Below are 26,115 nucleotides of genomic sequence, written 5' to 3' on the forward strand. Positions count from 1 at the left end.
CAAAAGGCCATCATTAACGCGCCCATGAGTGCTAAAACACGGGGACACCATCTAGCCTACAAGGCAACACCAGTGCAAGAGGTTGCGGCTGCCTGTAGCATATTCAGCAGATAGAGACAATGATGAGAGGAAAGAGAAAGAGAGAGAGAGAGAGAGAGAGAGAGAGTGTGCGCATGCGTGCGTGCGTGCGTGCGTGCGTGCGTGCGTGCGTGTGTGCGTGTGTGTGTGAAATGATACAAAACACCCAAAGCAAAATACAGAGAACAAATTAAGACAGATCAGAAGAGATACATAGCAAAGTATGGAGGGGGGATTGTGAAGGTTCATGATAAAGCAAACAGGAAAGACAGGTGCTTTGATCAACAGGATGACAAGAATTGTGTGGGACGGAGAGAGAGAGCAAGGGAGAGAGAGAGAGAGAGAGAGAGAGAGAGATGCAACGAGAGACAAAATGGTAGTGGTGTAAAGACTACAGGGGATTGAAGTGGGAAAGAGACAGAACAAAAGAGACATCAGAGCTGACCTCGTCCGTGAGAACAGACAGGGCCTTTCAGAAAATTCAGACTGAAAAATGTACGAGGGGGAGGGCGGTGGGATGGAAGGATAAACAGAGAGAGAGAGAGAGAGAGAGAGAGAGAGAGAGGAAGGAGGTGGGATGGATGGGGAAGTGTGGCCAATGCGATGTGCTGCTGCTAAGCCCCATCCGTGCACGGTACAGTGATGGATGGACACAGACAGTAAGTAAGACCATGCAGAGGCAACGGCTGCTGTGCAAGGAGCTCCCGAGGCTGAGGAAGGGATTTTCTGCCGTAGTCGACATGTTGACCCACATGTTGAAAGACGTGTTGACAGACGTGCCGCCTATAGGCATGACCATCACACAAGTCCACCAGCTGTGAGAGGTATAGCTGGCACTGTGCGCGTGTGCGTGTGTGTCCATACACATACAGTCTGTCTTTGTATAATATATTCTTCCATACATTCGTGAGAGCCATATTAACACTCCAGATTTGTTGCTATGTATATAAATGGGTCACAGATGGAAGGATAGTTGAGAATGTATATATTCACAAGGATGTGTAAAATACAACAGCAATGAAGCCCCGAGGTATTATATACTGTACTTGGTTCGACACAGATGGTTTCTAAACGTGTGGGTGTTGTTATGGTGAGCTTTATTGTATGTTATGCATATGGTCCTGTTTTTGTTCACATGTGGATGCAATACAGTCAGCACTAATTTCAAGCCATTTTCTGATCAACCGTGAATATTTGCTGTGATTTGTGTACAAAGTTCCCATCCCCTCTCAGGCAGTTCTTTGTTCTGGTTCTGGCTCAGACTGGAAAACATGGTTGGCAGTGGATCTACAGTCAAACATGCTGTATCATACCTTGAGATGCCATCATTTATTATATACTATTATGTAGCTGTGTGGTAGGTATGTGTGGTTTGGGTTCTGCTGTGGGTAGAGATGTGGCGTGACTCACAGAGGCTGTGCCAGTATTAATTCATCAGCATTTACAGTTGTCTAATTCTGCTCTCCTCTTGATAGTAATGGTATCTGTTGCAACATGCAAAATTACCTTTAATGTACACATACATCAATACTGACCGCCATACACTTGTATCATGGCTGGAAGAACACTTGTTGTTCAGGGGTAGAGAAACCGTTATTAGAACACGAAGGGTTCCCAGTTCGAATCCGGGCTCCCCCTGAGTTAATGTCGAAGAGTCCTTTGGCAAGACTCTGAACCCCTAGTTGCTCCCGGTGAGTAGGATGGTGCCTTGCATGGTTTCCTCCGCCACCGGTGTATGAATGTGTGCGTGAATGGGTGAATGTAATGCACAATCTATGTAAAAGCGCTTTGGATAAAAGCGCTATATAAATGCACCATTTACCATTTTCTAGATCTGTTAAGGGAATTGGAGGGTCCCCAGTTCAACCCCCACTCCCACAGCAAGACACTTAACAAGTGCTACCCAGGCGCTGAAATAATAGTGCCCACTGCTCCTAATACATATACAGTATTATATAGTATACATATACATACATATATAATAATTAAACCTGGGCCGTTATCGGCGTTATCGTGCTGCGTTAACGTGAGACTCTTGTCGGCGGTAAAAAAGAATATCGTCGTTAATCGCGGATCAAAGTTGGGTCTGGGAGCTGCATGCGCAATGACATCACACACAGGACACGCTGCCTTGTTTTGTTAGATGCAGTCAACATGTTGTCTAGGCAGAGGCGTTCTAAATTATGGCTGTATATTTCACAACAATGTGCCTGTTAATGTCACACTGTCATTGGCTGCACCTGTGTGCTGTGCTAGTTTTGATAATGAGACGTCAGCTTTACCTATATTCAGTTGTTATTACTCAAGCTCACTGCATGGACAGACATGTCTCCCCGTTCTGTCTCCGAGCTAGAGTGCCCTAAAAGGGTTTTCAAGCCGCCTCCTCCTACCACGTTCTGACTGTCGTGATCATTGCCGTCACAAAACAAGCTGCATGTTTAAAGTACTCCATGTTGTTAAATGCTCCCCTTAGTCCCCTATAAATCACTTGTGCAACTTTGCAAGAAAGAAACGTGTGTAAATCCGTTGATAGAAGTGCAGCAGCAGCTCCGACCACAAGGAAGCACAAAGTAGCCTACACTGTAAAAAACGTTGTGCCTTCTCGTTCTGACCACCACAAAAACGAGACTGAGTACACTGTCAAAAATATTTTGTGAATTACGTTTTTTTTTTTTTTTTTATATAAATAAATAGGCTACAAATAAAATAAACATGCAGCTGTTAATATTATGGGCTCATTGGGCTGTTTGCAGACAAATACATTTACTGCACCCAGCATTTAGCTTGTCAGAGTGGTCTTGTTGGAGCGCCTCAGCCTCGGCTGCAGAGATCATGTGCAACTTCTTCCAGAGAGATTGATTGATTGATTGATTGATTGATTGAAGACTTTATTAGAAGTTTGCATAGGAAAAAGTAGTTTCATGACAGTACAGTTCACTGGTACAAGATCAACTAAAAGGAGATCCTAGTAAGCTTTTCACCTTATTTACCCAGGAAACCTTTATGTACCTCATATAACATTGAATGACAGACGGACAGAACTCCATCATCATTTGAAAAAGGGCTCCTGCCCCCATCCTTGCAGGGGGGCCCGCGATTTTCAGGGACGCCACTAATTTTGAATGCCTGCGGCAGACTTAAAATGAGCCATTTTAATCGCGATTAATCGCGATTAACTCCAGGATTGAGTGCGATTAATCGCGATTAAAAAAAATGAATCGTTGCCCACCTCTAATAATAATAGAAATATATACAGTATGTATGTGTGTGTATAGTTGTGATCTGAACCCCTAGTTGCTCCTGGTGAGCTGGTTGGTGCCTTGCATTGGTTTCCTCCGTCATCGGTGTATGAATGTGTGGGTAAATGCAATGCACAATCTCTGTAAAGCGCCTTGGATAAAGCTAGGCGCTATATAAAATGCACCATTTACCATTTATATATATTTTTGTATTATTATATCCCCAGTTCACCAATGCTTGCCCATTTTTGCTGAATGTTCGGCTATTGTGACATGCCCAAAATGGGGAAGCTACAGTATAAGGTAAAAGTGGTTAAGTACTTCAACAGCATCCAGGACTCCACAGATGTACAGCTGTGGAAACCTGCACTGGTGATTGAAAGTACCAGTACTCCCGCTGGGATTTCCCCACAGTGTAGGCAGGGAGTTGTTTGATAACACAGCATGTGCTGCTAGTTGCCAGCCATGGCATTACACAGCCACTGTGTGAAACACTGCAGCCATGTTTGGTGGCTGAGTGTTTCCTCCATGTTAATGGTGAACTCCTTCTGGTAGTGTATGGTCTCTGCAATAACTGGCAGAGCTCCCAGGCACTCCCTAGCGATAGGTGTGTTTTCTTTGTGTGTGTGTGTGTGTGTGTGTGTGTGTGTGTGTGTGTGTGTGTGTGTGTGTGTGTGCGCGCGTGTGTGTGTGTGTGTGTGTGTGTGTGTGTGTGTGTGTGTGTGTGTGTGTGTGTGAGCTGCTTTACCAGATGGGAAAGCTGCAAGAGGTACTGTAGTTAGCGCGGCCAGTGAAGTGTGAACAGACATGAGACCTCTCCTGCCACGGCCCTGACTCATTACTTTAACAGGGAATATCCCATGCTAACCACAGCTAGCGGCCAGACGGCATGCTCACGACGCCCCCCCCCCCCCCCCCCCAAGATGCATTCAGTAATTTCATTATTGAATGACCTGACTCTCCTTATTAATACTGCTGTAGGTATAGTGTCAGGAGGGTTAGGAAGGGTGCGCATGCTAAAAGGTTCATAGTGCGGAATTTGATACTGTAGCCATGTACACACTGTAGATGGGGTGTACTGTAAGTGATATGTGTTCTAAGAGGTTAAAGGACAACTTCACCACTTTTCAACATATCTTCATAAAATTGCTCCTCACTAATGTAAAATAAAAATAAAAATCTACTCTGTGTCTCAGAGGAGGACTGTGGGCAGTTCAGAAACCCACCTACCAGTGATATCATCGATACAGTATAATCCAAGCTAATAGAAACGACAGGCTTTCTATTCTTGAAAAGCTATGCTATAATGGAAGCTATTGTTCTTGCTGTCAAATCTGCCAAATGATGATGTCACTGGTAGGCGGGTTTCTGAACTGACTTGAAGTCGCTTTAGATTAAAAGCGTCTACTAAATGCCTAAATTGTAAATTGTTTGTACCTTGTTTTGCTCCTTCACCACCCTATTTAATGTGTAGGACAGCTGACGTTATCATTGCAACCAGAGTGGTAGTGAGTGACTTATGCTGGTGGTTTGTTCCTTACCCACAGTGACAGCTGCTATGACCGGTGACACAAACACGGACATCATCACGCCACTTGCCACCGTCAAGTAGTGCTTACTTCCTGAGATATTGTTTTTCTTACAACGACCATGGACCTGTAAAGCGATGAAGACAATTGAAATCAACAAACTGAGAATTGGCTTCACTCCCTTCAGATTCAAACAGGTTAAACACAAATCAACCGCTTAAACCCTCTATAATAGACTAATAGTAAAGTTGACCTGAGTTGGCTCTTGTATCTTTTTTCCCTCTACACCAAATCTCTTCATTGAAAATAGCCGCTCTACAATCGTTGTTTTGAGGTTGTAGATCTGCTATGGTGGCCTAATGCAGTGGTTCTCAACCTTTTCAGCCACGACCCCCAAAATAATCATAGTTTAAGTGGGGACCCCCCACCCTGACGAGCACTAAGAGTTGAGGAGTTACAACACGGTTTTATTGTGAAAATAGCAGATCTACATGCTCACAGCGCCTCGAGTTGCAAGGCGTTGTGAGCATGTAGATCGGCTATTTTCACAATTTCTGCCTCTAATTTGACAATTTATCATTTTAGAGGTAATAAAAAGTCCTTAAATTGTCACTTTAGAAATGTGCATATACCGTCTATACGCTTACACTTTATGTTGGTTTGTTTACTGTTGAGTGAGAAAACAATGTTGCACATTAAGTTAATCATCTGGGGACCCCCCAAAATAATTTGTGGACCCCCTGGGGGTCCCGACCCACAGGTTGAGAACCACTGGCCTAATGTTTCCACCAGAATAGGGAACACGAGGGTTCAAGAGGTTAAATCAACATGAATCCTTCTGTGTTCTTTTGTAGCTACAGTATGTGTGTCATGTATATTTATATTTATATTTCATGTGATGTTCAAAGAGTGTTCATGTCCAAGTTTATTTGTACAGCAATCCAGTTGAATGAATAGCGGATTTGCAGAGAGGTTAAAAAAGTCCACTCATACTAAGACTAGGTCCCTTAAGAACACTGAAATCGTTTTAACACCATTATTTTTGTTTGCTTTAAAATACTGTATGCAGTTCAAGGTCAAAGGGGTGGTTTTATTTTAGGGGCACTTTTGTCTTGAATATACCGAATGACATCAACCATTCCCATAAAAGCTAACAAATCCACTTTAAAAGTCGTAATTAGATCCAAGTGTACTATATATATCGGGATAGAGGGTTTGCAGCAATGTGTTTCAACTGATGAGTGGAAAGGTGTTGCAAAGAGGCCCAAACGCAGGTGGCGAATATAACTGGCTAATGTGCACCAGAGGTCATGTTAGATTGGTCATTGCTGGTTTTGGAATTATTATGTTTTATTAACAAAATCCGGAGAATACAATTATCTCCAGACATCCTGGATGGCAAAAAAACTAAACAAATAGTGCGGGGCCTTAAGGGGAGCAAATGCTAATTTCGTGCAAATCAGTCTAAAAGCGCCAAATTTTGCACAGATGTAGCCTAGGGCTTTCTCTAATGATTTAGCTAGGGGGCCCGAGTGGCAACCTTCGGGGTCACCACAGCGGCCAAATCAAGTTGGGCTCCCATCGACTTTCTATACAGGAGGAAAATACCCAGAAAAACATTTCTTTTTTTGGGGGTATTTAAATAGGATGTGAGGGGTCTAACTAGGGGTTTGTCATGATGCTGAATCCATTGCAAGCATTTGTTTTGCACAAAAAAACATTCCTTGGGCTACAAATGGCCCCAAAAAGCAATGTTTTAGTGATGAAAAGTGATGACTCATCACTTTTCATCACTAATCACAGTTTTGTGGGCGTTTTCTGGGGCCATTTGTAGAACATAGCAATTTATCATTATCACCGCAAATCAGACACATTTCAAATGGTCTGTTCCTCTGCATCATCAACAACTGCTGAAGGAAATGGAAAGGACGCTGAGTCAGCGGAGTACAAATCTGAAGAGGACTGACAGAACTGTCTGCTACAGTACAGTATGTACAGGATGGACTGGCATGCCTGGCGATGTGCGGACTGTATGGTGAGATAACGATGGACATTGGGAATTGCTGACAGAAAGAAAATTTTGTTCTGATTTGATTAGATTTATTTTATTTTGCTCATTTTGTTTTCGATTTTTGTCTTTTTTTTGCCATGCATTTTGTTGTGACTGTGTATTGTCTTTATTACAGCATGTTGAAAAATAATAAAGTGTACAAGACAAATAGATAGAATTGCACACGGCATGTTTTACCTTACGGCCCATGTAGATGGGTATACCCACAATGATGACAGGGATGGCGATGCCAGCTATGAGAGAAATGACAACCGGAGCTCCAAGCAACATGCCCACCTGCCACAGAACCTTGCGAGTCTGAGACCACGGCTTCTTGCCCCAGAACGTACAGCCTGAGGGACTGAAAGAGATGGGAGACAGAAGCGGCGAGGAGAACGGATACACATTAGGTTCTGGTGGAGTCTTCAGTGTGTGTGTGTGTGTGTGTGTGCTTGTGCGTGCGTGTGCGCGTAACGCATACATGTACAGTATATAATGTGTGTGTGAGAGAAAGAGAGAGAGAGAGCGAGAGACAGAGAAAAAGAAGTACACACAGTAATGGTAAATCTCAAAACATAAATTGCATTTAGATGTGATCTATGTCAGGGTGGGCTACAAAAAAGCATACTGTAAGTAGAGGGATTATAACAACATATCATCGTTGTCAGGTGAAAACCTTGTATGTCCAAAACCGTTCGTTTTGTATTTATCATTTTAAAAATCACACCTTGTGAACTGAGTGGTGGTCAAATAAAAATAGTCAAATAAAAAGAGTCAAATACATGGATTGCAAGGTTGCTCATGCTCAACAGTGGCGGGAGACAGACGGACGGACGGACGGACGGACGGACGGACGCATTGTGAGCTTAAATCCGCTTTTTTCCAACTATTATTTGTTTATTATTATTTTGACCTGCTTTAAGAAACTCGGCTAATGATGGACGGGTGGACGCATTGTGAGCTTGTAGATCCGCTATTTTCGATTATTTGTTTATTTTTATTTTGATATGAAAACTTCTACTTGTTGTAACAGATTATTAGGCCTACATCACCTATAGACAACACGTGAAGCACTCGACCAGTCTAAAGAAACTCGAATAAAGACTAATGATTGAAAGCACTCGAGTCGACCTGCTATAACTATAAGATAGGCTATAGTTTTCGCCAACATGTTATGATTGATAGTAGATTACCTTTGTGTCAGCAAAAGCATCTGTGGTAGCCGGCCTAGCCTACTTTCTGGTCAGGGGAAAAACGTTGTGCGTGCTGTTGCAGCCACCCAGTCGCGGACATTTGTGTGTTATTGTGTGTGTGTGTGTGTGTGTGTGTGTGTGTGTGTGTGTGTGTGTGTGTGTGTGTGTGTGTGCCTCCTTGCTACGTGTGTGTGTCTACAGTGTGTGTGTGTGTGTGTGTGTGTGTGTGTGTGTGTGTGTGTGTGTGTGTGTGTGTGTGTGTGTGTGAGAGAGAGAGAGAGAGAGAGAGAGTTGTCTGCCTGCCCTGCTCAATAGCGCCCCTCCTTTAACGTGTGTGTGTGTGTGTGTGTGTGTGTGTGTGTGTGTGTGTGTGTGTGTGTGTGTGTGTGTGTGTGTGTGTGTGTGTGTGTGGTCAGGAGAGGTATGGCAGGCGACAGACATACACGGCCAGCCAGTAACATCTTGAAACCCAATTACAGGAGTGGCGGAGACCACCACTCAAAAATGATCAAAACTAGTGAAAACAGCCGATCTACAAGCACACAACGCCTCTGCTATTTTCACTAGTCCTGTGCGACAGTCTTGTGTGATGAAGTAGGGCTTTGCTTTACGAAAAGATTTTCAAATTTGAAACTTGGAGATACGAGGTTTCTGCCCGACAGTGACGATATTGTAGTTGTGCTCTGTTGCTCTGAGCTGGAAAATCTGCTGTGAGATGCTAAAAGCTTTGCCCTTCCACAGGACGTCCTCTGTTGTCTGTACCACAAAAGACAGACGTGGATGCGAGAAGGAGGGAGGGAGAGGGGATTAGGGCAAGGAGAGGAGGGGGTAAATTGGGAGAAAGATCTGAAGTATGTTCTCTCTCTTGCGCGACACGTTCATATGTGTTGCGTAAAATACATAGCCTAAAATATGATGATGCGCAGTACAGTAAAATTAAACTTTTGTAAAATATCTAAAAGATCCACATCTTCGCACCATACAGCGGTGAGATTAAGCTGCTCCGTTTAAATGTAGCTAATCTAACCAGTAACTCTTCAACTCAGGTTACATACAGTAGTGTACTGTTGCATGGAAATATAGATGCAGATAGAGCTGATTAATTGATGAATTGTGAGCCAATGGCTCCTGTCCAGGACTGGAAAAATCAATGGGTGGCCTAGACTAACATGCGTTTTAAAGAAGTGCTGTTTCAAACATCATAGACTTGACTAACTGGCAGGCTGCATGGCTGCTGCATTTTAGTATATACTGTATATATATTTTTCGCTGAATATGAAACCATCTAAATTGATGTCAGACTGTAAAAAGGATCAAAGAAAGCACCACACCCTTAAAAATGCTATGTTTGAGCTAGTGTCATCAAACATTATCTTGCTTGTAGAAAAGCACATTCCTAAAAGTGCGGGCTAGACTTTTGCTGATGCAGCATCGCCCGTAGAGTGTTATTGTAGTGAATTTGCACTGTCCATATCCCAAAAACAATCTGTTGACGGTCTGTAATTTCTAGCCGAGAATAAAAATTACAGCTTTTAGTTTGGGCATACACAAAAATTTTGGAATTAGAGGTAATGGCTGGTTATGGGTTTGTGTATGTACTGTACAGTACATGCATGCTTTGTGTGAGTGCACAAACACAACAGTGGCTAACTACCTGAGGTAGTGCACATCTGTGATCTCCTGCATACACAACCAGCAGAACTGACAGGCACAAACAGTGCAGTTCATACGGTTACAGCTGCCATCATTGGTCTTCATGATATAGGCCCCACAGCGCGGGCACGCCTTGATTTCCTCTGCATCTAGAGGGAAACACAGTGACAGAGAGAGTGAGGGAGCAGCACTCACTACAACACGGGTTTTCAACTTGAGAGCCAAAAGGAAAATGGGTGTCGCCTCAGAATCCAAATTTACATTAGCATGTTATTTTCATTATTTTTGAACATTTTTTTTAATACATTTCTGAAAACGCTTGCTGCTCTACAACAATTCTTGCCATTTTAGCCAGAAAACGCTGAGGAAAACAAGAATGTGGTAATTTCAACGGTATTTTCAATGCCCAAAGCGTTAGCGAGTTCTGTCTAATGTCCTGCCTGGTGCTCGGCTCTGCTCATAGACAAATAATTCCACTGCCCTGCGAGGGCTCTGTCTTTAGTAAAAATAAACAAAACTACTTTGCTACTCCCAGAAACAGAGGCTGTTTTGTGTTGTTGAAAGTCTATTCTCCTGGGTGGGAAGCCTCTCTGCACCCCACCTTCTCTGTAAAATGCTTTTTCTCTGCAGAAAATGAAATATGTCCGCAAAACGAAATTATCTTATTTACTCACTGCGCCCAATGGTAATTTATATTGATGAGATCTGTAGAGGGCGCAGTGGAGTAAAACATTGATGATTTTATTGCTAGATAAGATGCTCTGGACCAGGGCTAGGCAGACCTTATCTACAGCTTGACTGCATTTCTGCTGCACAAGTATAACTGAGGTATAACATTATCGTTGGCAGGTACATTATTACGTTAGTATCATATTTGGATGATTTTCAACTGTACAATTAGAGAGACTCATTGTAATTGTTTACCACCAGGAGTATTTCTTTTTTGGCAACTATGCTGACCAAGCATCTTACTAGAACATTCATTTACTCTTTTTCTTTCACATCTCTCTGTACAAGAAGCATTTCTGTAGTATCCATTACTCCTTTAACCATGCACATTATTTGATTTGCCTGTGCAGTCCTGTTATTTCTGTTCTATTCTTTCCCATATTCTAATTCTTCCTGTAACTGATATGTTTAGAGCTTGGACAAAGAATTATGAAATTCACTCTAGATTCTAGAATGAATTACAAGAAATATACTGTATGTTCTCTAGAGTCTCGTATATATATTTTTTAAACAAATCTTCTCTTCTGGGGGTCCCTGGCACAAAAAAGAAATTGCGTCCAAATCAATTACGGGGCCCTTGACCTGAAAACGTTTTGAGAACCACTGCCCCAATAAACGAAAAAGTCATCACTTAGCCACACTCTGGTTGGAATAGAGCAGTATCTTTCACCCAGGCAGTCATACCTCCACCAGGCTCCTCATTGAAGACGTACAGGGTTGAGGCGTCATTGCCACCAGACGTGTGTCGCGCTCGCTGACGCCGGGCCTGGTCACACGTCTGGTCGGGGTGCCACAGCTGTCGGCAGTGGTAGCAGAACTCTGTGTCACATCCCTCGCGGCCACAGCTCAGCTTGGGGCACTCCGCACAGCCATAAGCTATTACCGCATAGCTGTGGAGTCAACAGACATAATGGACCAGTTGTTCAGGTTCAATACACCAGGACTTTCAGTGACTTTCAAAGTGAACTGTATTATGATGATGAGAACTATGGAAGGAGATGGCAATTGGTCAATTTATCCTCTGTTCATATTATGCAAACAATATGTGGTAGCCTAAATAAGTGCAGTGACTGACATCATACTGAGCTTGTAGATCTGCTATTTTCACAATATTCATCTGTGAAACCGAGTCAAACCAAATGTAATTCCTCAACTACTACAATTCTAAGTACTTGTCAGGGTGGGGGTCCCCAGTTCAAGTATAATTATTTTGGGGGGTCACGGCCTGAAAAGAACCTGAGAACACTGCTGTAAGGAACCATTTGCACACTCGTAAGTTATGGGGTCCTGTTCTTGCTCTTCCTGCTGTTACCCGAGAGCTCTGCGAACTCAAGATTAGGAAAATGGAGACTGCCCAAAAGTCTTACAGTTCTCTGCAGCTGAAACACTCATCCATGCTTTCATCACATCCCGCCTTGACTATTGCAACAGTATCCTCCATGGCACCACGTCCAAAGTCCTCAATAAACTTCAATGTTTCCAGAACTCAGCTGGCCGGAGACCCTATTACACCAGTCCTCCGCGACCTTCACTGGCTTCCAGTCAAACAAAGAAAGAAAACTTCAGAATACTACTAAACACATACAAGTCACTAAACAATCATTTTCCCCCCTACCTCTTCGGTCTCCTCAAAACTCATGTCCCCTCCTGCTCCCTCAGGTCTGGTGATGCAAACCTCCTTGATGTCCCAAAGACCACATACCATATCTGGGGCAACAGAGATTCTGCGCAGCTGCGCAGATCTGCAAATGGGCGTCGGAAAGGAGCTTTGAATGGGCGTGGGGAAGGATCTTCGAACACAGGGACAGGGGATATAGAGAGAGAGAACCAGCGGCACGGGGCCTTCGCCGCTCCACTCGCATCCGACTTTGGGAGCTCGGCCTCGGAGCGACGAGTGGCATGCGTGCCGTATGACGATATAACACGGGGACATGCGGATATAGAGAGAGAACCAGGGGCACGGGCGGCCGCCGTTCCATGAGAAGGTCAAAAGGTTCATTTTACAGTGTTATTCTAAGATCCGCTTCCAGGAATCTTGTACTGACTTACAGCAGGCTAAATGTAAAGACAATGCTCACATTCTTCCAAAAAAGCTAGCACTGACATAAATATTAAATATTATACGTGTATGTCTCAAAGGAGTTTACATGACATGAAAAATTACTGTACAGTAGTCTTAACAAATAATGTACAGTAAGACATACAGTAGAAGTATTATTTCAATGTTATTTTTATAACATCTTGGTACCTCTCAGAAGCCACCAAATGACTGAAAGTGGATTTCCTCGTTCGTAAAAATTCCTACACCTATACCCATTTAAATTAGTTTCTAATACTTTTACATGTGTTTACAATATGAAGCCTCAAGCCTCTTTTAGAATGAGACCTCAGGTATCAATAAGGTTACCAGTCTACCAGTAAATATATAAATACTAACTGTTCCCAAGTTTAAACAAATCATTGTGAGGCAGCGTTTACAGAGGATATGATGCTTTTTACTTTCCTGAATTATATGCATTTAAATGTCTTTTAATGCCTTTTTATTCATTATGTAAAGCACCTTGAATTGCCTTTGGGTAAGAAATTATCCTAGCCTTGCTTAATACGTAATACTTACTGAAAGAGTGCACAGCCATTAGCCTAATGTGTTGAACTTATTTAAACCCATTGTGCAAATTGAAACATGTGCAATGCCTTAATCTTGCAGCATGTTATTAATAATGTTTGGACATGTGTGCATGTTGGGCACCCACCACACACATGCATAGGAGGGGGCCAGAGGAGGAAGGGGGAGTGGGCTTGGCAAATTGACAATAAGCCCATTACTTCATCATATTATGGCCAGACCGCACCAATGCAACTAGTCGCAACTGCTTGCAACAGAACAGCTTTAAGGCCAGTTCACACCAATGCAACTCCTTGCTACTGCCATTGGGGATAAAGGTGCCAGAAGTTGCATGTTGCGAGGAGTTGCAAGAAGTTGCATTAGTGTGGACTGGCCTTTATACTACACCACTGTGTCAATCCAAGCTTACCAATTGACCAGCTCTAAATACTGTAGACTAGACTCTAGTCTAGACTCTAGACCAGTTGTTTTCAGACTGTTTAATTCCGAGGACCACAGTTCGGTATCCATTAGGCCACAGACCTCCAGAGCTCTGAGCGTGTACAAATGTGTACACACTCAGAGTTATAGACCTGTAAAAGGTCCCCCTGGAACCTCCCCAATGACCCCTGCGGGCCCCTGGACCGCACTTTGAGAAGTTCCACTGCTTCCAATGCTACACATTTAATTTCACTTTAATAGGGGAGTATAAATACAAACTACACCACGATCATCCATGCAGCAAGAAAGTTAAATGTGCATAACGCTAAAACTCCACTCCAAGTATGAGCACACACACACACGCACGCACGCACGCACGCACGCACGCACGCACGCACGCACGCACACACACGCACACACGCACACACACACACACACACACACACACACACACACACACACACACACACACACACACAGAGCTCAGAGCTGACATAATCTCCTACAGTAAGCTTCTGTCACTAAGACCTCTAGGAATGTGTGTATGCATGTCAATACACAAATCATAGTCGTGAATGACCAGCTTATGTAATACAACAATTCAAATACTACTTTCTCTTGCAGCGCATGTCTTCACTTCATGCGCAACTCAGTTCACCCTAGCCGGAAATGTTCTATCATTCATTCAAAAGAAACGATCAAAGACAAAGTAACACGATAGGGATGATATTTTTGTGTAATGTTTTAGCATGATTAGACTGTGAACACTGCCAATAGTACAGTCAGACAGACAGCCTACTGATCACATACTGTACACACACACACACGCACGCACGCACGCACGCACGCACGCACGCACGCACGCATGCACAAGCACAAGCACAAGCACAAGCACAAGCACAAGCACAACCCATTATGATTTCCCATTAGCCGGCGTATCCTCTTACCCTCCCACATACATCCAGCACTGGGCAGCATGTGCTTAGTCATGTTCATGTGTCCTCGTCAACAGAAGATATCCTGTACAGAACTGCATGGGTGTTCTGTTACAGTCTAGGACAGGGTTCCCCAATAGGCAGCCCGCGGGCCATTTGCGGCCCGCGGGGGTCTACTGTCAGGCCCCCACCAACCCCAGTAATAATGGTGGTATAAGAGCAGCAACAAAACGAGTATATCGTCATTGTCGGGTGGAAAACCCGTATCTCAAAATGTGTACGTTCTTTCGCAAAGTAATTAAAGCTCTGCTTCATCGAACAAGGCCATCGCACAAAGGTTGTGAAAACTGCAGATCTACAAGCACGCAACGCCTCGCGGTGCGAGGCGTTGTGTGCTTGTAGATCGGCTGTTTTCACTAGTTGAAGTCATTTTTAAAATGATAAATGCAAAACGAACGGTTTTGGACATAAAAGATTTTCACCCGACAATGACGATATCCGAACTGTCACTGGAGTAGCGGGAACGCCACCGTCGCCCCCTGCAATGTTGTGGCCCTCGGCTTGGTACCCTAGACATAATTTGGCCCTTGGGGAAAACTAATTGGGGAACCCTGATCTAGGACCATGTGTCTTTCCAGAGCCTGTGCCTTCAATCTGATGATCAGATTCCATCACTTGAACCTCAAATATGGCATTTGTTTGCATATCTAAAGTCATTTGAGATGTGTTAACACTATAGATACTAATCTAGCAACTTAAAGCCTTAACAAGCCTGTGGTGGGATGACAAGACTTTCTATAGTGATACAGTAGATATGAACAGAATAAAGACTGATAAAATCGGTTTATTTGTTGCTAATCACTGGCAACCATATTTTAAAAGCAATAATACTCCTGAGGCCATGACATATTTCGGCTATTGGTATTTAACACCCATACTGTAGCTGTGATATAATCACAATATACCACAGCCATGCTTTGTGTGTTATTGCTTAAATAATAATTACTTTTGTAGGGTAAGTACAGTAGTGTCCTTCTCTGTAACTTTGTACCGTAAATATCCTTATACTGCTGGGCAGCCTCCGGGGACTGATTTTCCCCCTTGGGATAATAAAGGTATCTATCTATCTAGGATATAAAATCACAAATACTGTTGTATTATGATGATAATGATCTCTATCAGTGGTTCTCAAGATGGGTCTGGAGGGGGGTTTCCAAAATGTCCCTTACAGGTCTGTAACTCTCGTTGAAATAAAAAGGTTTAAGAACTGTGTAATGATGTAAAGCCAATGGAGGCTGTGTGATCGTGGTGGATTTCCGATTGTTTGAACCCTCACCTGCAGTCGGGCGCGGGGCACCAGCGCGTGTCCGGGTCGGCCGCCAGGAACCGCCGCAGCTGGTACTCCTCGAAGCGATCCAGGAGCGCCTGGTCGTCCAGGATGGCGCGGACGTCCAGCGGCGCCAGCGCCTCGGGGCACTGCGGGCACGCGATGCCCACCCGGCTCTCAGAGATCTCGATGCGGAGGTACTGGCGGAGGCAGTCGGAGCACGTGCGGTGGGAGCAGGAGGAGAGCCGCGGGAAGTGGCAGCGCGGCTGGCTGAGCAGGCACAGTGGACACTCCTCCAGGTGCTCCTCCAGGAGCTGGCAGTGGGGGAAAGTTTTTCATTTACTTACTATAAGTCAGGGGTTCCCAAACTTTTTTGTCTCAGGGCACCCCATCAATATTTTTTTAATCCGAGGCACCCCTATATTATAATTTTCAGTCCAGCACCTTATATTTATAGCATATCGTCGTTGTCGGGTGGAAACCTTGTATGTCCAAAACCTTTTCGTTATGTATTTATCATCTATAAAAATATACTAAAGTAGTGAAAACAGCAGATGATGCGAGGCGTTGTGTGCTTGTAGATCGGCTGTTTTCACTAGTTTTGTGCGATAGTCTTGTATGATGAAGCAGGGCTTTGCTTTACCAAAAGACGCACACCTTTAAAACTTGGAGATACGAGGTTTCTGCCCGACAGTGACGATATTCTAGTGATTATGTTGCAAGGAAAACGTTGAGATAATAGCTATTTTGGTTAGAACTGACTGAAAATAACTTTGTACTTCAAGTTTAAAATGATACTAAATATTTTTTCAAGTGTCCAAATAAATTCCAAATATTATCAAATGATCTCGCGGCACCCCTGGACTGCCCGTTCACCCACCTTTGAAAACCCCTGCTGTAAGTACTTAGTAGGTATTTGTACTTTACTTGAGTGTTTCCAATTTCCAATACCTTTTACTTCTACTCCACTACATCTCGGATTCCAAGTATTGTACTTTTACTTCAATACTTTGCAGATATAAATTATATAATATTATAAAACATACATAAATCACTTTAGCCCTTTTTTATACCTTGGCTATTTGAAAATACCGATAGCCGATCTACAAGCTCAGCAGCTCATAACGCATCGCGGCACGTTGTGAGCTTGAAGATCTGCTATTTTCAAACATTTTATACTTTTACTTTAGGTACTTTTAAGTACATTTTGATGCCAACACTTTCATACTTTTAATCAAGTACATTAATTTTTTAACTTCAATTTTTGTAACCCATTTTTCACCCGGTGTCAATTATCTAATGCATTCCTGGGCGCTACACTCCCTCTGCCAACCTGGGGAAACAACGGATGCTTCCTTCTATGCATGAGGAGTCCAAGTCACTTCTTTTCACCTGCCGACGGTGTTCGACCCAACAGGAGTTCGACCTATGGGGCAGTCCCCCCATCAGGCACCCCGGCTGGCCAGGGGGAGGCAGTACAGAGACTACTCAAGTACATTTTGGTCTTGGTTCTGACCTGGTCCTGGCTGGATGAGGACAGGGACAGGACGCCGGTGGAACCGCTGGTCACTCCTCCGGCCGCACATTCTGCCGTGGTGGTCCCGCCCTCCTCGCCCGGCTCAGCCTCCGCTATGGAGGTGGTTATGCCTCCTCCTTCTTCTCTTTCTGTTCCAGAAACTCCTGATCCTCCACCCTCGTCTGTGGTGATGTTCTGGTCCTTATAAGGCAGCAAAGTCAGTTGTCAGTTGGGGAGTGATTATAAAATAATAATCATGAACATAAATAGCAAAGATAGCAGACCTGCAACCGAACAATGGCTTGTGTCACGTCACAGCATGCTGTGAGCTTGTAGACCGGCTATTTACCTTGTGCTGTCCTTGTTTATTGTAAATCGCTCTGGATTAAGCCTCTGCTAAATGCCTAAATTGTAAATTTTAGAGATTTATAACTCAATTGAAATGTATTCATACCTGTATGTTAATGTGTTGATATATTAAAAACACACAAATATCTAAAACAACAAACTTCAAGATTATTTGCAAAGAATGTGAGAATAATCTCTATGAAAATAACAGTTGCAGCCATAACACTTGTGAGGCCAGACTTATTCACAAGAGAAAGGCATGGTTTTAAAGTTAGGATTCAGGGTTAGCAGGGAATAGGAGTATCTGTGAGTGTATGGGTGCTGTGTGAGGATTGGATACTCATTTAAGGTTGTTTGGTTCCTTGGCAACAGAAAGGATTGAAATTACTTGGTAATTAAACAAACACTCTAATGGATTTGGTGTATGTAGATATGGGGTTAATTGAGAGTAAGAAGAAGGAAGCAAGCTTCTGTTAATGATCTACCATGTCCCCACAGGTTCATGTGCTCAAAATTAGCTATTTAATTTGAAGCGAGGTGAAGTAAAGATATAATCCTCTGATGATAAATAGGCAAAAATCAACAGTACCTTTAAATTATTAATATATTTAGCCTACAATTGCCTGCTTTTACACAATGCATGATAGCAGCCATATTACTTACTCCCAAAATTAAGTACCAGGACTAATCTGCATAGTTTTTTGTTCATTTATGTGCTAAAAGTGTGATTGTGAGACATGTTTTGCCATACAATGAAGAGTGAATCTAATCACTATTTCTTTGACCACAGATAACAAGAAGCAACAGCTGAAGATGACAATATGTGTTCATATTGTCAGGTGTCTCCACACCAAACAGCCTACGTGAGACTCTTCACGATCAGTTACTGTAGCAAGTAACACATACTGTAGTTTTTAGGTTCTAAAAAAGTTCAACATCACTTTAAAACAAAACAATAAACCGACCTTTTGCACAAAGTACCTGAAAAACTGACTGACTGACTGACTGACTGACTGACTGACTGACTGACTGACTGACTGACTGACTGACTGACTGACTGACTGACTGACTGACTGACTGACTGACTGACTGACTGACTGACTGACTGACTGACTGACTGACTGACTGACTCACTCACTCACTCACTCACTCACTCACTCACTCACTCACTCACTCACTCAATCAATCAATCAATCACGGCACAAGACTTTAGTTGATGAGTTGCATATTGTTGCTGTCGGGTGCCCAAAACTGTTACTCACGCAGATGGGCTATTTTAGTAGCTACATGTTTGTGTGACACTGTAGTATGACGCAGAAGGGCATAGATTTACAAAAAGAAAAAAGTTCAAATATGGAGTTGCTAGGTTTCTGCACAGACAGCGACGACATGTAGGCCTGTCAAAAGTATTACATACCGGTAATCGTCTAATCGCAATTATTTTGTCATAATCGTCATAATCGTGAATGTTGACAAATGTTCATACATTTTCAGAAATAGTGTAAATAAAAAAGCAGATCTACAAGCTCACAACGTGGTGTGAGTTTGTAGATCGGCTATTTCCACTATCAATGTAATTTCTTAAGTAGAAAGTTGTCAAATATGTCAGTAATTTCTTTGTGTATCTAGGTTAAGTGTCATATCTGCCATGTGCTACTAGCCTAAAAGCAGAAATGTAATTGTCAACCGACAAAAACACAATTAAATCGTTAATCGCAATTATTTGAGTGTCAATAAATCGTCATGTCAAATGTCATAATGGTGACAGCCCTATGTACTGTACCTAAACACAAGCCTTTCTTCTCACCTGCTCCTGGTGCTCGCTGGGCGTCAGGGTGATGGCCACCTCGTCCTTGGGCCAGGCGTCCATGGGCCTCTCGGGCCTGGCCTCGGCCTTGGGCTTCCTGCTGAAGAAGTTCAGAAAGCTCAGGGGCCCCGCCTGCTGCTTGGGCCTCTTCATGGTGTGGCGTTAGAGCAGGAGCTGCAGCTGAACTGGGCTGGCCAACGACCATGGGCGGGATCGCAACCGTGTGACTTGCGTGTGTGTGTGTGTGTGTCTACGGCGAGTGCTCCTGTTGTGTGTGCGTGCGTGTGTGTGTGAGTGTGTGTTTAAGCTTGCGCGCACACACCCCGCCGCGCACAGCTCAGATTCTCGGTTGCAGGACAGCGGCTCTGGCGTCGTGCGAGAGAGCGAGACGGAGAGTAAAAGAGAGGACGGAGGATGAGGTAATCCCTGATGGAGGAGAACATCACCGATCTGGATCTCTTCCAAGGCCTTAGGAGTTGATTTTCTTTTCCTCCCTTTTTTCCCTCCTCCTCTTCTCCTCGTCCTCGTCCACCTCCGCACTCGTTCTGAGCTAGTTAAGAAATGGCAGATAGTCCTTCATCCTTTAAGTCCCCCTCTGTGTGGGTGCCGGCAGTCCCTTATTCTGCAAAAAGATAGTACAATATTAAAAATGTGCAGTGCATATAATTCCTTTGCACGCTTCGGAGGACACGTTATGTATTGAATTCTACTGTGCAAGCCTGGTTGGCTGGGAACTGTTAGAAGAAAAGGCTACGTCGCAGAGAATGAGAAATTGTGTATGTCAAGGAAAACAGCAAATGTTCCACACCGGTGACTAAATAATAGTCAGTTTGTCAAACAAAATGAAACATGAAGCTGAAATTATTTGATGACCAGATTTTTCCTTTCTTTCACAAATCAGTTAAATCCCTCATCATGTTAAGGAAAAACAAAAACTGTCCACATTCAAGTCGACTAACCTCATTATTGTAAGCTTTACATCACACTAATATACGGTAGTGACATGGAAATGTATAGTACCTTAGAGGGCCATTCCCACTGAGCACTATAACTATAACAATAAAAGTATAGTCAAGTGGATGGCAGTGTTCACACCGACTATAAAAATGAACTACAATGGTGAAGGATATAGTTTATAGTTATCGTGCATGGTGGGAATGGCGCTTAAATGTTAGGTTTGTGATGAGACATGAGAGGTGATAGTTTGCCAAGCTACAGTAAGTAAAATGTTCATGACATCTCAAAAGAATGCTTAAAGAAAAGGAATGCCAATGTATCTACAGTATACTGTAAGTCATTCATTTCAAATTTTATACAAACTGAAAACAGGCAATAGCAAATACAGAAAGGATTTAGGCATCACTCATTCTTGGTCACAAGCAATAAGGTCAAAGCGGTGAGACACACACACACACACACACACACACACACACAGTAAATACCAAGAAATGATGGATGAGGTGATGCTTATGGTCAGTGGTGTAAAGTAACTACAGGTAAGTACATTTACTTAAGAACAATTTTGAGGTAGCCTATTTGTACTTTACTTGAGTATTTCCAATTTCCAATACTTTTACTTCTACTACGTACATCTCGGATCCAAACATTGTACTTTTACTCCACTACATTTATTTGAAAACTTTAGTTAAGTGTGCCTGCCATGCAATGTCAAAACACTTATTGTAATCCGCCATACTTAAGTCAGTAAGTAAGTAAGTAAGTCATGTTCTTGCAAATTTCTGCTCGTAATAACTGCCGCACAATTTACGCCACCCCCGCAATATATACATCAAAATGTGCGGCTCGGCCGGGAATGGTGTGCTATTACTTTTCTTTCCGATCCGCGATACGATTGCGATGTAATTCGCAAAAAACGACGCCCAAAAACCCCATTGACTTAGAATGGGGGACTCCGAAAAAAACCCAGAAACTTTGGCGCCACATAACTCTGCCATACTTTTGCCTAGCAACGTCATTTAAACTTTAAAATGCACACACAACTTTGGTCTTTTTCCGGCCAATAGGGATGAAATTTCTTTCTCAAATTTTTTTTTCTAAATTTTTTTTTTCTCAAAACATTTTTTTTCTCAAAAAAATTGTTTTTCTCGAAAATGCGCCAAAACGCCACTAATTAGTCGAAATGGCTGTGGGTGGTGTCATATGAAGAACCATAATGTTAAAGCTTATGCAAAAAATGCTAATGTTAAAAAATGTAACGCTAATGCTAACACCAACCGCTACACAAGGTTGCACAGACTTAGCAAGCTGCAGGCACACTTAAAACTTCTTGGAAATTTTCTTTTCTAGTTACTAGTTACTTTGCAGATAAATTATAATATTATAAAACATACATAAACCACATAGCCCTGTTTTATACCATGGCTATTTGAAAATAGCCGATCTACTATCTAGTTGTGAGCTTGTAGATCTGCTATTTTCAAACATTTTGTACTTTTACTTTTGGTACTTTAAGTACATTTTGATGTCAACACTTTCATACTTTTACACAAGTACATGTTGAATTCCTGACATTTACTTGTATAAGGCTGCACCCACACCAAAGTACCTATGAGGGTGGATTCCCCATTCCGCCAATGCATTCCAATGAGAATGGAGCGTTTTCATGCCAGTAGAGGATTTCTGCAAAAAAAAAAAAACGCTCCATTCTCATTGAAATGCATTGGCGGAACGGGGAATCCACTCTCATAGGTACTTTAGTGTGGGTGCAGCCTAAGGGTACAAACACAGTATGGTCGCCAGTGGATGAACTCTTTTGGTGCGCGGCTGACTAAAAACCTCTGTCCCAAAGACTGTAAAACATTTGAGTACTTTTTACACCACTGATAAGTTGAAGAAGAAGATGCGGAGGAGAGGAGAGGAGGTGACAGAAAAGACAGCATTCATTCTGAATCCATGGGGTGACAGCATTCTTTCATAATCAGGCACTGTGAGTGTGAGCCAAATGGGCGCATTAGTTCATTCACATAACCCCAGAGTGATTAAAAAAGCTCAGCTGACATCTCTCCCCACAGCCAGGGGCGTCACAAGGGGTAGGAAAGAGGGGACTGAGTTACCAGGGCCCAAGGTGGAGGGGCCCTAGTAACTTTAGCTATTGAAAAATAGCAGATATACAAGCTCACAGCGCGGCACCGAGTGCCGCGCTGCGAGCTTGTAGATCTGCTATTTTTGAAAAGTCGTGAAAATGTGTGCAAATCTTTGAATATGTATTTTTTAAGCGGACATTTGTAACTCAAATTATGCTTCTGGGGGGGGTCCCTGGAACTAAATATTTTGAGATGGGGGTCCGTGGCCAAATTCATGTCATTTTGGGGGTTCTTCACATGAAAAAGTTTGAGCGTCACTGACATGGAAACATGGGTTTCTTGCACACTTTTTCAAAAGTTTTCAAAAATAGCAGATCTACAAGCTTGCACTCGGTGCCGCGCTGTGAGCTTGTATATCTGCCATTTTTCAATAGTTAACATTCATGGGGGGCCCGCAGTGAATCCTTGTACCCAGGGCCCAGAATTTGGTTTGACGCCCCTGCCCACAGCTCTTTTAGTTTGTCTAGCATCGACTGCCGTATTCCCAATTAACTAATCTTATGTAAATGTTAATGCAAAGCTGGTTAAAGAAAACATCATAGACAGCAGCCTCCTTTTAGAAAACGCCTTAGGTATATAGAAGTATAAAAAAGCTAAATCTATTATTTTCCAGAAATTATTTGTTTCTTTAAATTAACTAACTTCTATGATAGTTATGTATATGTTTCTATGATTCTTTGTTTGAATAGGAATACACAGAAAAATATGGATTTACACAACCCTCTCATACACAGTTTTCTGATTTCAATTTAACTAGTAGTAGTTAGTAGTTAGAAGTAGTGTATTCTTAGCATACAGGATGATGTGAGCAATTAGATGTATTGCTTTCGTCATAGTGGACACAAGACTAGCATTTGTAGAATCTGGATATAACTCTGAAATATCCCTGTTATCTCTCAGAAATGTACATATCAATGAACTACATTTACTCAAGTTTAAATCACCAATCCATCTCTTATAAGAGCCTACCTAGAGTTGTGCATGCATATAGTACACAGTTAACCCATGTGGCTCATGGTTGACCTTGACTTTGACCATCAATTTGCACATTATGCCAGATAAAGAGTTAGAGAACTACTGCATTTCATCAGAGGTGGAAAAAGTACTCAAAAGTAAAAGTCCGGAATTCAAAAGTAAAAGTACAAAAGCATTGGCATGACCAATGCTTTTGCACTAAAAGTAAAAGTAATCATTCTGCAGAATGTCCCATTTCACATTAAGTTCAAAATGTATAAAGAATATTTTGAAAATAGACAAAATAGATATGCTATTTTCAAATGGCCGAAATATATATAGGGCTAAGTGGTTCGTTTGTTTTGTAAGAATAATCAAAATCTACAACGTAACTAGTAAGGTTTTCAAATAATTGTAGTGGAGTAAAAGTACAATATTTTCCTCTGAATGTAGAGGAGTAAAAGCAAAAGTACTGAAAATTGTAAATACTCCATTAAAGTAAAAGTACCTCAAAAAAGTGTAGCTACTTATAGTACTTAAGTAAATGCACTTAGTTACTTTACGCCACTTCATTTCATGGCCTTGTGTTGACTTGTGAGTAAGGATGATACAGCATAGTGGTATCGAGTCACTATGTACAGAGTGACGTATACACAGATAGTCTTATTCAAATAGATTCACGATTGCTTCGCGGCTCAACTAATTACTACAATGTTAGAACTAAATAATATCAATAACTAGATAATATAGACTTGCCATGTAATGATGAGTCTTTGAGAGTTCTGAGTTCTATTTATTTTTTTGCAAAAAGAAACAAGAGATAATATTGTTAGGTCAGGTTAAGTCATGCTCTCACTGCAACAACTCCAAGAGTCCAAGACCCAGTGAATGATTTACTACCTTTCAAATGTCACACTAAGCCACGGTAGACACACTATCCATGCCTTAACTGATACTTTACAACTGTGGATCTCTAGCTTTTTCACATGAATTCTCCCACGGGCCCCAATCTGAAAATATTTAGTGCCATGAACCCTCAAACAAGATTTTCTTCACTTTTTTTTCTTCTCAAATAGCCAATGTATAATTATAGTGTTAAAGTGTTTAATGTGTGAACCCCCTCAAGGACCCATGGGGGTCCCCGGACTCCACTTTGAGAAACACTGCTTTACAGTCTGCTGAAAAAAGGAAACACAGCTTTCACAACTAATTGTGTCATCTTCTCTTGGTTGCTCATCTGCTCTAATTTCCTCAACATCCATATTCCATGGAGAATGACTTTTGAGTCTGATGCACATCCGAGGACACTGCTGTAGAAAACACGCCAGAGAGTACAGATTTTCTGTTCATTCATAGAATAAATTCCCTCACATAAACACATCAAAAGTGATTTATACTTAGTTGAGCTGCACGCACCATTATTGTGCTTGTGCATCAATAATAGCTGATCTACAAGCTCACAATGCACTGTGCTGCGAGGTGCTGTGAGCTTGTAGATCAGCTATTTTCAGTGCATGACATGATGTACTTCACAAATATGCGTAATCAAGTATAACTCAGGCTTCGTAAACATGCACAGTACATCAAAAGCAATAATGAATGGTGGATACATGGAGCGCATGAATCAATCCATGATGTCCTACTGTAGGACACCATTAAAAAAAAAGACGATTTCAAATAGTGAAAATAGCTGATCTACAAGCACACAATGCCTCGCATCGCGAGTCTTTGTATGCTTGTAGATCTGCTATGTTCACTAGTTTTGTGTGACAGTCTTGTGTGATGAAGCAGGGCTTTACTTTACGAAAAAATTAATTGTAACTTGGAGATACAAGGTTTCTGCCCGACAGTGGCGATTTGTGTGCATAATACATGCACACACTCAGACACATTGACACATACAAACATGTACCTCTGTCAAGACAATTGCTTAATTATAGCCCAGTGAGCTCCCGTGAGGAGTTATTACTCCACAGCAAAAGACAGATAGCTCAGTAATTAGACAATACGACTTTCACTCAGCACATTCACTGTTTTTAATCGTTACCTTGCATAGATCTCACACTGATTTGGCACGGCAAGAGTCACTGACACTGTACAAGCAGTTCATACTGACTGCACTGAAAATAAGGTTAGCACTAACACTGAACATTAGGACATCAAAATATCTTCAACATCCCCCAGTAAACCATCCATGTTATTAACTGACCATTTTCCTTTCACTCCACAGACCCTTTTTAACAACCTCACCCTTTGCCTGTCTAGACCGGCCTGCCTATACGAATTCATGGTGCATCGTTAGGCAAATGTCACCCAAAATAAGCTCACCCACCCATCAAAAGCCGAAGAAACAGAACTCACACACACACACACACACACACACACACACACACACACACACACACACACACACACACACACACACACACACACACACACACACACACACACACACACACACACACACACACACACACACACACACACACACACACACAGAAATGATGAACGTTTCTGGAGAGTAAAATGCTGCAGTTTTTCCTACAGTTAATATGCTAAAGTTATGTATTTTATTTCAGACGTTAAACTGATCTTCAAAAATACAGT

General features: G+C 42.3%; 1 protein-coding gene across 2 annotated transcripts in view; it reads right to left on the minus strand.

The window, feature by feature from the left end:
• Positions 1 to 26,115, minus strand: part of LOC308300372 (E3 ubiquitin-protein ligase RNF19A) — a 34,481-nt gene that overhangs the window by 3,681 nt on the left and 4,685 nt on the right. For both annotated transcript variants that reach the window (XM_080744189.1, XM_080744188.1), the window contains exons 2-8: positions 19,451 to 20,072; positions 17,296 to 17,496; positions 15,789 to 16,093; positions 11,156 to 11,361; positions 9,744 to 9,891; positions 7,095 to 7,257; positions 4,859 to 4,973 (exon numbers count right to left, since the gene is read on the minus strand). In XM_080744189.1, the coding sequence (XP_080600315.1) occupies positions 4,859 to 4,973; positions 7,095 to 7,257; positions 9,744 to 9,891; positions 11,156 to 11,361; positions 15,789 to 16,093; positions 17,296 to 17,496; positions 19,451 to 19,603 (1,291 nt within the window). In that variant the 5' untranslated portion in view covers positions 19,604 to 20,072. The remainder of the gene's footprint in view (positions 1 to 4,858; positions 4,974 to 7,094; positions 7,258 to 9,743; positions 9,892 to 11,155; positions 11,362 to 15,788; positions 16,094 to 17,295; positions 17,497 to 19,450; positions 20,073 to 26,115) is intronic.

Source organism: Nannobrachium achirus, assembly GCF_963921795.1.
Source record: "Nannobrachium achirus genome assembly, chromosome: 16".
NCBI lineage: Eukaryota > Metazoa > Chordata > Actinopteri > Myctophiformes > Myctophidae > Nannobrachium > Nannobrachium achirus.